At 56.1% G+C, this 18,232-nt stretch overlaps 2 protein-coding genes across 2 annotated transcripts in view; both read right to left on the reverse strand.

Moving 5' to 3' along the window:
* Positions 1 to 460: 460 nt before the first annotated feature.
* Positions 461 to 17,270, reverse strand: LOC310914960 (uncharacterized protein; the record flags this gene model as incomplete). Its single annotated transcript, XM_083871478.1, is given in 6 exon segments — positions 461 to 3,327; positions 10,115 to 12,703; positions 12,706 to 12,813; positions 12,816 to 12,878; positions 12,881 to 13,051; positions 14,693 to 17,270. Coding segments are annotated over 6 exon segments (8,298 nt in total). The 5' UTR covers positions 17,193 to 17,270.
* Positions 17,269 to 18,232, reverse strand: part of LOC310914961 (uncharacterized protein) — a gene marked incomplete at its 3' end in the record, with an annotated part of 41,005 nt that continues 40,041 nt past the window's right edge. The window contains 1 exon segment of the mRNA XM_083871479.1: positions 17,269 to 17,570. Within this exon segment, the coding sequence (XP_083727605.1) occupies positions 17,269 to 17,570 (302 nt within the window).

Below are 18,232 nucleotides of genomic sequence, written 5' to 3' on the forward strand. Positions count from 1 at the left end.
CATAGGCACCAATCAAAAAAGGAAAACCAGAAAACCAGAATGTTAAACGTCGAGCACTTCCTTCTACACACTGAAAATCTGCCTTCATCATTAGAAACCTGCAGTGTTTCAGACAAGCTTCGAAGTAAAAGTTCTTCAGATGTAAATCAGCATGTCCTGAGGAAAACAGTGACATCTAAATCTGCCTCCTCTGAGTGGAAAACGAAGGAAACAAAATGTAACTCCGAGCATCACTTGTCCTGTAAGCTTTCATGCACCACAAGCTAAATGCTAAGAGACATTCCACTGAGGCTACAAGTGAGACAGCTGATGAGACCAGAACTGCCAGTTCGCCTCGCCGGCTGTTAAGAGACAAGGGACAGGATTCTTAAGGGGGTTAATTGAAACACAGACCTGTACCAGGCGTCTATAAAGAGTGCCGAACTTGGAAAACAGAACGCCGCAAACTGTTAGGATGAGGCTAAGGAAAAAAGAGTACCCGGGTTTTACACACCTGCGTTAATTCCGAGTCGGCGGGCACCTCTCCCTCGACGGCGCTGCTGCTCGGGCTCGGCTTCTCGCAGGAATCCCCGCCCAGAAGCTCCTCCGCCGACAGGATGGGCACCGCCGGCGGCGGCGGCGGCCAAGCGGCCTCGGGCACGGCGCGGGCCGGCGCCGCCACGCACAGGTTGTAGGAGTAGGGCAAGGTGCCCTCGCAGAAGTCGGCCGGGAAGGCGGCGCCGGCCACCGAGAAGCGCTGCGCGCCCAGGCAGCGCAGCACGGCGGGCGGCCCGGCCCGGCGCAGCCGCGCCAGCACCAAGAGCGCCACGCTCAGCACCAGCAGCGCCGACAGCAGCGCCAGCGCCAGCACCAGGTAGAACTGCAGCTCGGCCGCCGCCGCCGCCGCCTCGCCGCCCGCCGCCCGCTCGCTCAGCTCCGGCAGCGCCTCCTGCAAGCTCTCGGCCAGCACCACGTGCAGCGTGGCCGTGGCCGACAGCGCCGGCTGCCCGTGGTCCTTCACCACGGCCACCACACGCTGCTTGGCCGCGTCCCGCTCGGACACGGCGCGCGCCGTGCGCACCTCGCCGCTGTGCGGCCCCACGCGGAACAGCGCCGGCTCCGACGCCTGCACCAGCTCGTACGACAGCCACGCGTTGCGCCCCGCGTCCGCGTCCACCGCCACCACCTTGGCCACCAGGTACCCGGCCTCGGCCGAACGCGGAACCACCTCGAACGGAGGAGGAGCCCCCGCCGCCTCTCCCGGCGCCGCGGCGGCCCCCGCGCCCGCCGCCGCCGGCCAGAGCACCCGCGGCGCGTTGTCGTTGCGGTCCAGCACGAAGACGCGCACCGTGGCCGTGGAGCTGCGCGCCGGCGAGCCGCCGTCCTGCGCCCGCACCGCCACCGCGAACTCGCGGCACTGCTCGTAGTCCAAGGAGCGCTGCGCGTACAGCGCGCCGCTCCGCGCCTCCACCGACACCGGCGGCGCCGCGCCCGCCGCGCCCGCGCTGCCGCCCGCCAGCCAGTAGCTCACGCGCCCGTTGGCGCCCGCGTCCGCGTCCCGCGCCTGCACGCGCACCACCAGCGCGCCCGCCGCGTTGTTCTCCGCCACGTACGCGCTGTACGCCGCCTCCTCGAACACCGGCGCGTTGTCGTTCACGTCCGACACCTCCAGCACCAGCTCCGTGCTGCTCCGCAGCGCCGGCCTGCCCCGGTCCCGGGCCACCACCGTCACGCGGTGCTCGGACGCCTGCTCGCGGTCCAGCGCGCTCGCCGTCACCACCTTGTACGAGCCGCCCGGCGACGCCACGATCGACAGCGGCGCCTCGCCCAAGAGCTCGCACGACACCTGACCGTTCTCGCCCGAGTCTGGGTCGTTCACGTTCAGCAGGGCCACCACGGTGCCCGAAGGCGCGTCCTCGGGCACGGGGCTGGACAGGGACAGAATTGTGATCTCTGGTGCGTTGTCGTTCACGTCCAGCACCTCCACCACCACCTTGCACTGTGCCATCAGACCACCACCGTCCCTCGCTTCCACCAGTAATGTGTAGCTTCTCGTGTCCTCGAAGTCCAAAGCCTCTTTGAGCGTGATCATTCCGCTCTCCGCGTCCATCATGAACTTCTGAAGCACCTTGGCCGGCATTTTGCCAAAGCCATAAGTGATGTGAGCATTGTTGCCGATGTCGGCGTCGGATGCGGAGACGTTTAACACTCTCGACCCCGGGGCCGAGTCCTCGCGCAATCTCACACGGTATCGGTCCTGGGCGAACACGGGTGGGTTGTCGTTGGCGTCTGTCACATTGACCCGAATCTTGATAGTTCCGGATCTAACCGGATCCCCGGCATCCAACGCCGTCAGCACCAGACCAAAGGAGCTCTGCTTCTCCCGGTCCAAAGTTCTTTCCAGCACCAATTCCGGCTGATTACTTCCGTCAGGGCTCTCCTTTATGGCCAGAGAGAAGGACGGGTTGCTGGTGAGCTGGTAAGTCAGCAGCGAATTGCTGCCCACGTCAGCGTCTTGGGCCATCTCCAGCGGAAAACGAGCACCGGGGGGAGTCCATTCCCCTATATCAAGGTCCAGAGCAGCGTTGCTGAAGGTCGGGGAGTTGTCATTCACGTCCTCGATGGCCACCTCGACATGGAAAACGTTCAGCGGGTTGTGCACCAGCACCTCGAAGCTGACGGAGCAGGTCGCCGACTCGCCGCACATCTCCTCCCGGTCCAGCCTCTCGTTCACGTACAGGTTCCCGTTCTCCTCATTCACCGTGAAATAGTTCAGCTGCTTCTTGCCGGCAGACGCCACCTGCAGCCTCCGCGCCGGCAGCTCGTCCGCGCTGAGCCCCAGGTCCCGCGCCAGCGGCCCCACCAGCGAGCCTCTGCCCAGCTCCTCGGGGATGGCGTAGCGGACCCGCTCGGCCGCCGCCCGCCACCACACGCACCAAAGCACCGCGCCCAGCAGCGCTCGCCCGCCGCCCGGCCCGCGCCTCTGCCGCCGCCTCACCGCCATTCTCTCTCGCCACAGCTCGCCGCGCTCCTGCCGGGCTCCTGCCGCTGCCCTGCCTCCCTTCCAGCCGCTCTCGCTCTCACACAGCGCACGGGCCGCCGCAGCGCAGCCAGCCCGCTCGGGCCGCCTCGGGCGCCGCTGCTCCCCGACAAGCGCCGACAAGCGCCGCCGCTTCCTCTGCTGCTGCCGGTGGTGTCGGGGCCGCTGCCGCCGTGGCCGGCGCCGGGCGAGCGAGCAGCCTGCGGGGGCAGGACGCTGCGGCGGCCGCGGCTCCAGCGCCGCTCGGCGGCGGCCAACAGCGACACCCGGAGGCGCCGCCACGCCACTGCAGCCGCCCGATGGCCGCGCTCAAGGGGGCCCGGCTTTGGGAGGGGCTCGGGGCTTTAACGGGATTTCAAATGCGTTTGTCAAATAGATCCGCTGTTTAATGCTTTCAGCTAATCTGTTTGAGTCGCAATGAAGGTAGAGAAGCAAATGTTCAGTGCAAAGCAATAAATAAAGAAACTCGGTTTCTCTTAACAATATCAAGGCACAAGTAAGGAAACAGGAAACTCTATATATGTCTACAGACAGGGAAATCCATAAGAATTCTGTCATGTGTCTTCAATTCTGCTCTCCTGCCCTGGGTCGAATAAGTTCAGGTATACTTCGGCCTAAAACAATGTTTTTATCTTTATGCCAAGCATAATATTTCTCTTCTGTTTCTGATTCAGAAAAGTTGCTTCTTTTGCATCTCCTGATTTGAGGACCTCATGATAGAAATGCAAAGCCACCATGACTCTTTTATATACCCAAAGCAATCTCTTGGTTGAATGGATACTTTAAAATAATTTAATCCACTCATCAGTCAGGGCAGAGTTATCCTTCACTTGACCAGGTTAATGAAAGACCCATGCAACCTGTCCTTGAAGCCTTCCAGTGGTGGCACATCCATAATTCATACAGTGTCTCACTATCCTCATCATAAAAAAGTCAACTCGAAACCTAAAAAATCTCTATAAATCTTTCTTGTATTTATTCTTTATAAATTGAAAAGACACAATCAATTCTACTCAAAGCTTTCTTTCCTCAGGCTAAAGGATGTGAGATTTGTCAATGCTTCTTCATGGCAGAGATGGTCCTGTTCATTGACAATCTGTGTGATCAAAGAAGTGTAGAGGGAGAGGAGCACCTTCCCATTCTTGCTGGTCATCCTGCATGTTATGCAAGCCTGGTGCAGTCTGGGCAGCGAGTGGACATTGCCAGCTCATGCCCCATTTGTCACCCAGCAGTGACCCAAAGCACTTCTCTGTGAGGCTGCTCTCAGTCCACCACTCTCTATTTACACTGGGGATTACCCTGACCCATGTTCAGGACCTTGCACTTGGCCTTCTTAAACTTCATGAAGTTTGCCCAGGTCCACTCCTCCAACTTATGCATTAAAAAAAAAATCCCTGACCTCTCCCTGATCAACTCAGCTTGGTGTCAGCTGCAAATTTGCTGAGGGTGTTCTTGATCCCATTGTCTACAAAGATACTGAATAGCACAGATCTCAGTATAGACATCACACATCACTGATTTCCACTTGGACATGGAGTCCAAGAGTCTAAAGCTCCTGGGATGTGACTGTCCACCCTGTTCCTCAGCCATTTAACAGCCTCCAGTTGTATGCCCAGCATGGTCTGGGTCATTGGGTGGGAGACACTCTGTCCACACTCTCACACTGGTTCCTGACCTGTTCATGGAATCCTTGGCTGGGCTGGGTGGCCGCTCTGCACTTTGACAACTGCAGCAGAGATGCTTCTACATTGTGACACTACAGACAAAGTGTTCCTGGGTGAGCACACCTGTGCTTATCAAACCTTTCCTCTTTACAGCTGTAAACATCACAGGTGTGTGTGGGAACTCCACCTGCCCTTGGGCAGTTGGGACAGAGGAGACCTTCCACATGAGATCAGACACAATGAGGTTGAGCTCGTGAACTCAGACAAGAGTTAGAAAAACATGGAAATGCACAGACCAAGTACAACAGAGTTTTGTAGGCCACACTTCCTGACCAAAAGGAATTCCAATTGCATGACACTGCATCAGTCACAAGTATTTGTTATGCAGGACATTCTACAAATAAGGGAAATTACCATCTGTTCTTCTATACTCTCACATTCAGAGGTCTCCTGTCTTCTCTCCAATGCTGCACACCTGTTTGTTTGCTACTGCCCCTTAACATCCCTGGCAAAATTTATCATGATGGAATAAAGCACCATGGTCACATCAAGAGGGGAGGTAAATTCATCTGCTCACCAGCATTCTGAGAAGAAAATGAAGGATTCTACACACATGAACAATAAAAAACCAAGCTAAAAGAATATCAGTCATCCAACAGAGAATGGCTCACCTAACTAATGGCTCAGAGGAAATCTCCTGCCCTCTTTTATCACACGCAATATTCCACAGAGATACGGTAAGGTGGTGTTACCTCCCCTCACCCCAACAGCAACAGAACTCAAAGGTACCCTCACCTCTCCTGCCTTTCACACCTGCTGTGGCATGAACAGGAGGCACTAATACAGGATGCATGGCTGAATGAACCAAGGCCGACAATTACAAGGAAACCTTCAGAAGAAAGAAAGCTAAAAAGGAAAAAAAAGGAAAGCAAAACATACATCAAACAAGCAAGGCAAGGAAGCAGCAGAAGACAAGGGACAGTTAGAGAAATTCACCAGGAAGTCTTCTTGGTCTTCACTGTGGGCATTGGAATTCATCTTTGTGAACACCTGGAAGTCACTGAGGCCTCAATGTGCAAGTGCAGCCCGAAAGTCTTACACGTGACTCCCTAGGTGGGGTTCATTACCCAAAACAGTCATCAGCTCTCAGCAATTCTCTTAGGTGACCTCCCAAAGAGATTAAATATCTGAGGCCTCTTTCTCAACTTCACCCTTCTAAGAAACTACAATACATTCACTTTTTCCTTTTCCTTCACATGCCTCACACACACAAAATTCTGTCCTTGGTGATTCAAATAGGTATTTGCTGCCAAAGCAGAGTCATGATTACAAAAGAAGAAGCACTCACCAGAAATGGGTAAAAAGACCAAGACCTTACAGGAAGCAAAGTCATGGAAGTCTAATTGCAACTATGAGAACACATTACATCACTACATTCCTGGGAGTTACAAATGAATAATGAAATTTTCATACAGAAATTATAAGCCATTCTACACAAGTATCGTAGCCCTACCCACACAGTTTTTCAGGAAACACTTCACTGCAGAAGGACTGGCATTGTCTTTCAGGACAGGGATAGCAGGATCAAAGAAAACAGCATAGACCTGCTGAGGTGTCTTTTTCTGCCTCGGCTAGCCCTGACACCTCAACAGTAAAGGGGGTGGCTCGGTAGCAGGATGAACCTCACCGACCCTGTGAGTTCTTGCTTGGTTGAAGGAGTGAAGCAACGACGGCAGGAAAAAAGAGGAGGCTGTTCTGGGTTAACTGCTGGCTTTATTCATTAGGGTATCTGCCCCAGCAGACACCCCTCAGCAGAAGCAGCGGGGGAAAAACGAGGGAAAAAAGCTCTCCGAACCCCCCCAATGCAGCACCTTTTATTGGGGGGAGGAACTCAGGGATAGGTCTAACTGGGGACAAATCAGGGGCCAAAGGGGCAAGGCTCTCTGGATAAATGACATACATACTAACAAATTATTAACTCAGGTGGGGAGACAGCTGAAGTCTTGTCCAATCACTTGGGGTTTTTCATGGAACTTTCCAGACTTTTGGGAGAGACCCCAAAGTGACAGACAAGGCCCAGGGGCTGGATAACTTCTGATTGACATATAACTGGGGTTGGGATGAAACCAATGAGGGTGGAACATGGGTGCATGGGGCAAACCATTATAACTTATAAAATGAACTTAATATAAGGAACAAATACATACATAAAACTGATAAAACCAAACCCACACCACTACATAGACCTCAGCAATGGCTTTGGCACGAGGCCTGAAATCAAACCATTTTCCACCCAAAGTCACCATGACCCATCTGATTTTCTGCATTCAAATCCAGATTCTCCATCTCCTGGCTCTCCATTCACAGCCATTTTTTTTTTGCATCATGGACAACACCCAGATTCTAACTGCGTATCAGCCACAGGGAATAGAGCATTTCATTCAGTCCCATTTGAGAGAAACACAAACTTAGCTGATGTCCACCTTCAAGTTATGGATGAGAACTGCTCTCCCACCCTGATAATTGTAAGGCATCTTTTAGTGTTTCACACAATCACAGAATCATCAAAGTTGGAAGAGATCTTCAAAGTCATCTAGTCCAGACCAGCACCACCACCATCACCCTTGAACAAGATCTCCAAGAGCCACATCCAGAAGCCTCTCAAACACTTCCAGAGATGGTGACTCCACCACCTCTCTGGGCAAGGCATTCCAGTGCCTGACCATTATTTCAGAGAACAATATTCAATTGTTCTCTGAAAATATCGCATCTGAACCTCCCCTAGCACAACATAGGGCCATTTCCTCTTGGCCTTTCACTTCAGACATGGCAGAAGAGACCAACCCCCACCTCACCACAACCTCATTCCAAGAGATTATGGAGAGCAATGAGGTCCTCCCTGAGCCTCTTCATTTTGAGACTAAACAACTCCTGTGCTCCTCATCAGCTCCACCAGCTTCTATTTGTTTGCAGGATTCAAGGGCAAAATGAGGTCCAGCTTTAGTCCTTCACAAGAAACAAACAAACAAATCAAAAACAAAAAGATTGAGAAACCCGCAGAAGTGCATGAACCATAGATTCCCATTCCAGATCATGTCAGCTGTCATAGGCACACAAAGGAAATTAGTTTGTAAGAAGTAGCCATGCTCACACAGGAGCTCACACCAGACACCCCAGATACAGTCATACCTTAGACCCTGAAAACAAAAAGCTTACAACCACAGCTGTTGGCCTCCTCAATAATCCAGGACAAACTGGACCTTTACACTTTTCTTTTGGCCACTTCACTCTCCTGCACAGGCCCTGTCTCTGGACAGACGAAACTCTTTCCCCACTCCAAACATCACACTCAAGCAAAGTTAAATCTGCAGACAAATTCTGTTGAAAGAAAAGCTGCACGCACAACTTCTCAGATCCCAAGCATCACAACCAAGATTATTCTGCTCCTCCCAAGACTTTGGAGAAATGTAAAATGCTATAAAGATCATGAGTTCTTACCAGCTCTTGCAAAGACACAGCCCTCAGAGTATCAGCTCAAAGAAAATATCACACATGAGCTCTCTGAAGGCCCTGTGACTTCAGCACTCTTAACACAAAAGAAGGCTGAATCCAAAACTCGGCAATTCGAGTCCAAACCACTCAAGGTCAAAAAATAATTATTCTTCATAGTGATTTTCAGAATACCAGGTATAAATCCTAGGAATCAACAGAACACAGGCCATTTTCCACCAGTACCTCCGCATACAGCGCATGCCAACCCATCTCCTCAAACCCTTCACATATCTCATTATTACCACAGATCTTCAAAACTGGTAGAGAGACTCCACCAAAAGAGAAGCTGCTCAGATGTCTCCTTACCATGGCTAATATTTGACTGATCACCATGTAAATCCACAAACAACAGCATTTAGTACAGAGACATGTTAAAGAAACACCGGTGAAAGTTTTCTTAGAGCTGTAAACATGAAAGGCATGTACAGAACAGCAGGCAAATACAACAGACCCGATCTTCCACACACCTGCAGAGAGAAAGAACCATCTTGTGATCATCAAAGAGCAAGGAAGGGAACAAAGAGCTACAGAAAGGAAGAGATCGTGGCACACTCTTCTCGATCATGTAACTAAGAGTAGGTAACTAATGCAGGTGTTTACTAAGCACTGAATGCACCAACTGCCCTTCCCAAAGCTCCCACATGACCTTGGTCATGAGCACATCATTAAACTGTTAAGTTTCACAGTTGTCACCACCTGCAAACACACACAAGGAACTTCCCAGGGTATTCCATACAGCCAGAATTACATGTCTTCTTGCCAAATATTTAGGGAAGGAGGACATTGCATTGAATGATACTATGGGTGGGTAAAGAAAAGATAAATGAGAAAAGGCATTCCCTTCCGGCCTTCAACAGATCCTCATGTAGAACTCCAGGACTCAAATCTCCAATTCCTCACAAAGCCCAGAGTGGTCTTCGACCTTTCTAATCTACATGCACAAGACATATAAGGCCCAGTTTCCCAGACCACTTCTTCTCACACCACCAACTTCACACAGACACCTTCACATCTCTGTGTAAAGGAAACTGCATTTCTCTGCTCACTGCTCTTCTGTGCAGAAACCTCAGACTTCTCAAAGGAAAAGAGGAGCCCTGCTCCAGGAGAGCCCGGGTCAGTGAATGTCTCTATAGGGCCAATCACCCTCTCCTTATGTCTAACTTTGCACCTTGAATCTTTCCTCCCCCACCCCCTCCAAGTCTCTTGCCACGACCTGTACTTTACAGCCAAGGCACATCCAGTCCAACTTGACGGAGCTCAGCCCTTATAGACAGCAAACCAACAAAGCACCTCTGCCATTTCCTCCTCCACATACAACCACCCATCACTGGGAGCCTTTCAAGAGGATCCTTCACCTTCATATCAGTCACACAGACATCATCAAAACAGCGGCTGTACCCAGCCCATTCTCCTGCAGGATCAGATGAATGGGAAGACATTTCCTACTCACCTCCATTTATACAGAAAGGCTGAGAAGAGTTTTACAAACCATGACCTGCAAAGTTACACACTGAGTAGTCGAGATTACAATATAGACACTCTCACCCCAATCCAGCACCTGTAGGCCTGGGAAGACACCTGACCCGGCAAAAAACAAAAACCTCAACTTGCTACTTATGCAACTCATCCATTCAGAACAGCCAATACTGGAAGGATCAAGGGTATTACACATGCCATGGCACAAAAACAGCTTGGTACCAAATGAAACCACAAACACTCATACAATCCTCTAGTCACCATCAGCCTCGCTACATCTACTTCCCCAAGGACCCGGAAAACAGAGCACGGACCCTTCCTCTACCTCCCTGCAGCAAGAGGCACCAGAAGCAAACACGACAATGAAGGAAGCCCTGCTAACCTTGTCAGCAAACCGGCCTACACAGGAAAGTGAACACAGAGGGCAACAACAGGAGAGCAGAAATGGAAAGCGCCGCGGAGGCCATGCCACCCGAGGAACTCACCGAGAGTGAGGCGGCGGGATCCTTGGGGAGGGCGGCGGCCACATCCTCGTCCCCGAGCAGCGGCGCGGGCTCGTCGGGCAGCGGCCGGGCCGGGAGGGTGTCGCAGCAGGTGGCGGCCGAGAAGCGCAGCTGGCTCTTGCGCGAGTCGGCCGTGAGCGACACGTCGTGCGAGTAGGACTGCAGGAAGGCGCGCACGCCGTCGATGCCCACGAAGTGCGAGACGGGCACGCCGCGCAAGGCGCCGCCGTCGGGCGGCAGCAGGTGCCGGCGGCGCCAGCGGCGCAGGCGCAGCGCCAGCAGCAGCAGCAGGAAGGCCACGAAGAGGCACGACACGGCGGCCACGGCCAGCACCAGCCAGCGCGTCAGGCCGCCCGCCGCCTCGCCCGGCGCCGCCGCCGCCTCGGCCGCGCTGCCCAGCTCGGCCAGCAGCTCGGCCACGCTCTCGGCCAGCACCACGCTCAGCGTGGCCGTGGCCGACAGCGCCGGCCGCCCGTGGTCCTTCACCACCACCACCAGGCTCTGGCGCGCCGCGTCGCGGGCCAGCGGCGAGCGCGCCGTGCGCACCTCGCCGCTGTGCAGCCCCACGCGGAACAGCCCCGGCTCCGTGGCCTTGGCCAGCTCGTACGACAGCCACGCGTTCTGGCCCGCGTCCGCGTCCACCGCCACCACCTTGGCCACCAGCGCGCCGGGCTCCGACCAGCGCGGCGCCAGCTCCACGCCCGACCGCGCCCCGCCCGCGCCCGCCGCTCCGCCCGCCGGCGGGTACAGCACCTGCGGCGCGTTGTCGTTCTCGTCCACGATCTGCAGCCGCACCGACACGTTGCTGCTCAGCGCCGGCGCGCCGCCGTCCTCCGCACGCACCCACAGCTCCAGCTCGCGCACCTGCTCGTAGTCCAAGGAGCGCAGCGCGTACAGCGCGCCCGTCTCCGCCTGCACCGACACGTACGACGACAGCGGCGCGCCCCGCACCCGCCCCTCCGACAGCCGGTACCGCACGCGCGCGTTCTGCCCCCAGTCCGCGTCCGTGGCGCGCACCGTCAGCACCAGCGCGCCCGCCGCGTTGTTCTCCGACAGCCGCGCGCTGTAGCGCTCCTCCGAGAACACCGGCGCGTTGTCGTTCACGTCCAGCACCCGCAGCGCCAGCACCGCGCTGCTCTGCAGAGCCGGCGACCCGCCGTCGGCCGCCCGCACCGTCACGTTGTACTCCGACACCTGCTCTCGGTCCAGCTCGCTCGCTGTCACCACGCGATAGTAATCGTCAAAGGACTTCTCCAGCCGGAATGGGACATCGTTTTCGAGCGAGCAGCGCACCTCGCCGTTGGCCCTCGAGTCGCGATCTTGCACGTGCACCAGGGCGATCACGGTTCCTGACGGGGCATCCTCAGAGATCTCATTTATTGTTGATGACACTGTGAGTACGGGCGCGTTGTCGTTCACATCTGTCACCGTAACCACAACTTTTGTCGTGTCAAAAAACCCCGCACCATCATGTGCCTGCACCTCCAGTTCGAAGGAGTCGCTTTCCTCGAAGTCCAGGCTCTGTAAAAGGGTGATGGCTCCCGTCTCCCTGCCCAGTTGGAAAATCTGCGAGGCTTTGTCGGTCATTTTCTGAATCGAGTATTTCACGTTCCCATTTACCCCTTCGTCGTTGTCCGTGGCCGTGACGGTGACGAGCACGGAGCCCACGGGCACGTCCTCGGGCACACGCACCGTGTACTCCGCCTGGCTGAACACGGGCGCGTTGTCGTTCGCGTCCAGCACCGTCACTCGGATCCGAGCCGTGCCCGTCCGCGCCGGATCGCCGCCGTCACTCGCCCTCAGCACCAGCTCGTGAAACGCCGCCTCCTCCCGGTCCAGCGCCTTCGCCAGCACCAGCTCGGGACGCTGATCGCCGCCGGGGCCCGTCTGCACGGCCAGCGAGAAGTGCTCGTCGCCGCTCAGCTCGTAGCTCTGCAGGGAATTCCGGCCCGAGTCTGGATCGTGAGCGTCTGGCAGAGGAAACCGGGACCCCGGGGCTGTTGTCTCGCTCATTCTCAATTCCTTTTCCGCCTCTCGGAAGCTGGGAGCGTTGTCATTAATGTCCGTGATTTCAACTACGATTCCGTAAACTTTCATTTCCCCCTCCACTATCAGCTCACAGCGCAGCACGCATTGCTGCACACTCTCACACAGCTGCTCCCTGTCGATCCTCTCCGCCGTCACTAAACGGCCCGTCTTCCCGAGAAGAGCGAAATACTGTGTCGTACCTTTGTCCAAGATACGAACGCCGCGATCTCGCATCGCCGGCAGGTGCAGCCCCAAGTCCTTGGCCACGTCGCCCACGAAGGAGCCCTTGGGCATCTCCTCGGGCACCGAGTAGCGCAGCTGCCCCCACGCCGCCTCCCACGCCGCCAGCAGGACGGCCCAGAGCAGAGCTCGCTGCCGCCGGCCCCAGCGCCTCCCCGCCGCGCACATCTCCGCCGCGGCACCGCCGGCACCGCAACACCGCCGAGCCAACTCCCGCTGACACTCAATGCTCTCGGCTTCTGCCCCCTGCGCTGCCGCCGGTCTCCGGCTGCAGAATGGACCAGAACCGCGGGGACGATCGCGGGCCGCACGGGCGGGCAGAGAGCGAGCTACCGAGCGAGCCGATCCGCAGCGGGCGGGGCTGCCGGGAGCGCTCCGAGCTTCCTCTCGCTCCTCTCGGTCAACAGCGGCGCCCGCAGCCTCCTCCCGGCACTGCAGGCACCCGGCGCTGCCCAGCGCTCCCCGCCCGGCCTCGCTGCACACACGGGAGCGGCGCCACCGAGACGGCGCTTTTCGGCCAGCGCGGATCTCCTGCCTCCCCATTTCCCCAGCCCAGCTCTGCCTTGATCCTCCAGGGCATCACGATCGGGAGGAAGGCAGAGGCATTCCGTGTGCGCGGTTCTTTTACCGCACGGGAAACTAATCAATTCCTATTGTCATTATAGGTCAATGAAAACACATTTTCCCTATATTACTCTATAACCTATTGTTACTCTTATCCTTTTTTTTTTTTTTTTTTTTTTTTTTTTTTTTTTTTTGAAAAGTATCTTCAACAACAGGTTCTCAGAGAGAAAACGGCAAGATAACCACACCCTGAAAAAACAGATCTATCAGGTTCATTAACGCGCGGGACAATTCCATGGCTCTTGAAATAAGGGAGCTAATTGTTACAAGATTGAATTAGAAGTAGAAGTAATCATGCAGCTAAAACACTCAAACAAAACTTTCAGGACTTAAAATATTTTATATTCCATCCTGAGTTAAAACTAGTGATTTCTTTGTTTATACGAACTTAAATTTAGTCAAATCATTGTGGTTTTCTTTTTTCTGAATCTTATGTGAAAAGCATTCAAGGTCATTAGTAAACTATTCATCTATTTCTTGATGACGTTGGTACGATATGTTTTCATACAGGTTATCTATGTATGAAAGAATTACAGAAACCTTGTATACTTGTATGTATATTTTATATATGAGCATTATAGAAAGATAAAACAAAAACACATCTGTGCTCTTGAACCCGTGCTGACCACTAATCAATGTGCAAATGGGATTGAGTAACGTGCCCAAACCGTCGTCTGGACAATCTCCTCGGTTTGTCATCCCTTCGTATCGCAGATGTCTATCCTGGTAAACAGAATTCCAGAAATTTGCCGTTCTCGAAAAACCCCAGCCCTCCTTGATTCCTCAAGCTCTCTGTACAAATAAGATTTTTAAAAAAATAATCTCTGAAAGAGAAATCAGTCAACACTCTCTCCAGTGTACGAAATAAATATAATGAAGAGCAAAGCAGAGAAAACTGCCAGCCAGGACGCCTAAAGGGAGCCATCTAGTTCCACTATTCCCTCCAAAACTGGTGACAATCTCTTTTTTTTTTCACTCAGGATGGGGAACGGAACTTTCCACATCCTTTCTATTTCTATATCTGGTAGAGACAAAACAAAATTTAATGAACAGATTTGCGTAAAGCTATACACGAGTTTCAAGGACACCATTTCTGAAGAAATCAGACAGGAAGGATGAAAGCTCCAGCACAAGGAGTCAGTGCTTTTCTAATTTTCCTCGTCATGCAGAACCAGACGATCTCCTTTCACAGACCACTGATCTACTCTGAATGTTGCTAACACATTCGAATTTATAGAGGTGAAATGTTGAAGATAAAACTTCGCGGCTGAAGCTGAACCTGTGACCAAGGAAGCACCAAGGGCTTCCTGCTCTCCCTGAACACGGGATAGCCCGTTCCTTAATTCAGTCCATCACGGAGACAGGACTGTGCAACTCACAAAAACGACTCCGGGAAACCTGGGGAAACACTGAGAAACGAAAGGACAGCTATACTCAAAGCCTGTCAGCTGAAGCTATTACCGAGAAAAAGTGAAAAATCTTCCGCCGCTACGTGGAGACATTGATGACGAGTCCCCACTGACACTACGCAGAGAATACTCGGGGGGCAAAGACGCGATTTAGGAAAGTTTTAAAAGTAGAAGAACGTGACGCTTTACAGACCTGCGATGCGTCGGCAACGGCGGCCGCCTCTCCCACGACGGCGCCGCTGTTCGGGCTCGGCTTCTCGCAGGAATCCCCGCCCAGAAGCTCCTCCGCCGACAGGATGGGCACCGCCGGCGGCGGCGGCGGCCAAGCGGCCTCGGGCACGGCGCGGGCCGGCGCCGCCACGCACAGGTTGTAGGAGTAGGGCAAGGTGCCCTCGCAGAAGTCGGCCGGGAAGGCGGCGCCGGCCACCGAGAAGCGCTGCGCGCCCAGGCAGCGCAGCACGGCGGGCGGCCCGGCCCGGCGCAGCCGCGCCAGCACCAAGAGCGCCACGCTCAGCACCAGCAGCGCCGACAGCAGCGCCAGCGCCAGCACCAGGTAGAACTGCAGCTCGGCCGCCGCCGCCTCGCCGCCCGCCGCCCGCTCGCTCAGCTCCGGCAGCGCCTCCTGCAAGCTCTCGGCCAGCACCACGTGCAGCGTGGCCGTGGCCGACAGCGCCGGCTGCCCGTGGTCCTTCACCACGGCCACCACACGCTGCTTGGCCGCGTCCCGCTCGGACACGGCGCGCGCCGTGCGCACCTCGCCGCTGTGCGGCCCCACGCGGAACAGCGCCGGCTCCGACGCCTGCACCAGCTCGTACGACAGCCACGCGTTGCGCCCCGCGTCCGCGTCCACCGCCACCACCTTGGCCACCAGGTACCCGGCCTCGGCCGAACGCGGAACCACCTCGAACGGAGGAGGAGCCCCCGCCGCCTCTCCCGGCGCCGCGGCGGCCCCCGCGCCCGCCGCCGCCGGCCAGAGCACCCGCGGCGCGTTGTCGTTGCGGTCCAGCACGAAGACGCGCACCGTGGCCGTGGAGCTGCGCGCCGGCGAGCCGCCGTCCTGCGCCCGCACCGCCACCGCGAACTCGCGGCACTGCTCGTAGTCCAAGGAGCGCTGCGCGTACAGCGCGCCGCTCCGCGCCTCCACCGACACCGGCGGCGCCGCGCCCGCCGCGCCCGCGCTGCCGCCCGCCAGCCAGTAGCTCACGCGCCCGTTGGCGCCCGCGTCCGCGTCCCGCGCCTGCACGCGCACCACCAGCGCGCCCGCCGCGTTGTTCTCCGCCACGTACGCGCTGTACGCCGCCTCCTCGAACACCGGCGCGTTGTCGTTCACGTCCGACACCTCCAGCACCAGCTCCGTGCTGCTCCGCAGCGCCGGCCTGCCCCGGTCCCGGGCCACCACCGTCACGCGGTGCTCGGACGCCTGCTCGCGGTCCAGCGCGCTCGCCGTCACCACCTTGTACGAGCCGCCCGGCGACGCCACGATCGACAGCGGCGCCTCGCCCAAGAGCTCGCACGACACCTGGCCGTTTTCGTGGGAGTCCGGATCGTTCACGTTCAGCAGCGCCACCACGGTACCAGTCGGGGCGTCCTCGGGCACGGGACTCGATAGAGATAGAACCGTGATCTCAGGCGGGTTGTCGTTCACGTCCAGCACCTCCACCACCACCTTGCACTGTGCCATCAGACCACCACCGTCCCTCGCTTCCACCAGTAATGTGTAGCTTCTCGTGTCCTCGAAGTCCAAAGCCTCTTTGAGCGTGATCATTCCGCTCTCCGCGTCCATCATGAACTTCTGAAGCACCTTGGCCGGCATTTTGCCAAAGCCATAAGTGATGTGAGCATTGTTGCCGATGTCGGCGTCGGAGGCGGAGACGTTTAACACTCTCGACCCCGGGGCAGAGTCCTCGCGCAATCTCACACGGTATCGGTCCTCACCGAACACGGGTGGGTTGTCATTTAAGTCCGTCACATTGACCCGAATCTTGATAGTTCCGGATCTAACCGGATCCCCGGCATCCACCGCCGTCAGTACTAGCTCAAAGGAGCTCTGCTTCTCCCTGTCCAAAGCTCTCTCCAGCACCAATTCCGGCTGATTACTTCCGTCAGGGCTCTCCTTTATGGCCAGAGAGAAGGACGGGTTGCTGGTGAGCTGGTAAGTCAGCAGCGAATTGCTGCCCACGTCAGCGTCTTGGGCCATCTCCAGCGGAAAACGAGCACCGGGGGGAGTCCATTCCCCTATATCAAGGTCCAGAGCAGCGTTGCTGAAGGTCGGGGAGTTGTCATTCACGTCCTCGATGGCCACCTCGACATGGAAAACGTTCAGCGGGTTGTGCACCAGCACCTCGAAGCTGACGGAGCAGGTCACCGACTCGCCGCACATCTCCTCCCGGTCCAGCCTCTCGTTCACGTACAGGTTCCCGTTCTCCTCATTCACCGTGAAATAGTTCAGCTGCTTCTTGCCGGCAGACGCCACCTGCAGCCTCCGCGCCGGCAGCTCGTCCGCGCTGAGCCCCAGGTCCCGCGCCAGCGGCCCCACCAGCGAGCCTCTGCCCAGCTCCTCGGGGATGGCGTAGCGGACCCGCTCGGCCGCCGCCCGCCACCACACGCACCAAAGCACCGCGCCCAGCAGCGCTCGCCCGCCGCCCGGCCCGCGCCTCTGCCGCCGCCTCACCGCCATTCTCTCTCGCCACAGCTCGCCGCGCTCCTGCCGGGCTCCTGCCGCTGCCCTGCCTCCCTTCCAGCCGCTCTCGCTCTCACACAGCGCACGGGCCGCCGCAGCGCAGCCAGCCCGCTCGGGCCGCCTCGGACGCCGCTGCTCCCCGACAAGCGCCGACAAGCGCCGCCGCTTCCTCTGCTGCTGCCGGTGGTGTCGGGGCTGCTGCCGCCGTGGCCGGCGCCGGGCGAGCGAGCAGCCTGCGGGGGCAGGACGCTGCGGCGGCCGCGGCTCCAGCGCCGCTCGGCGGCGGCCAACAGCGACACCCGGAGGCGCCGCCACGCCACTGCAGCCGCCCGATGGCCGCGCTCAAGGGGGCCCAGCTTTGGGCGGGGCTCGGGGCTTTAACGGGATTTCAAATGCGTTTGTCAAATAGATCCGCTGTTTAATGCTTTCAGCTAATCTGTTTGAGCCGCAATGAAGGTAGAGAAGCAAATGTTTAGTGCAAAGCAATAAATAAAGGAACTCGCTTTCTCTTAACAGTATCAAGGCACTACTAAAGAGACAGGAAAATTTATATATGTCTACAGACAGGGAAATCCATAAGAATTCTGTCATGTGTCTTCAATTCTGCTTTCCTGCCTTGGGTCGAATAAGCTCAGGTATACTTCGGCCTCAAACAATTTTTTTATCTTTATGCCAAGCATAATATTTCTCTTCTGTTTCTGATTCAGAAAAGTTGCTTCTTTTGCATCTCCACATTTGAGGACCTCATGATAGAAATGCAAAGCCACCATGATTCTTTTATATACCCAAAGCAATCTCTTGGTTGAACGGATCCTTTAAAACAATTTACTCCAATCATCAGTCAGGGCAGGTTTATCCTTCACTTGACCGGGTTAATGAAAGACCCATGCAACCTGTCCTTGAAGCCTTCCAGTGGTGGCACATCCATAATATATGTCGACAATTATCATACCAGTGTCTCACTATCCTCATCATAAAAAAATGTCGGCTCGAAACCTAAAAAATCTCTATAAATCTTTCTTGTATTTATTCTTTAT

The sequence above is a fragment of the Zosterops lateralis genome (assembly GCF_965231275.1).
Source record: "Zosterops lateralis genome assembly, chromosome: 14".
NCBI classification, from domain to species: domain Eukaryota; kingdom Metazoa; phylum Chordata; class Aves; order Passeriformes; family Zosteropidae; genus Zosterops; species Zosterops lateralis.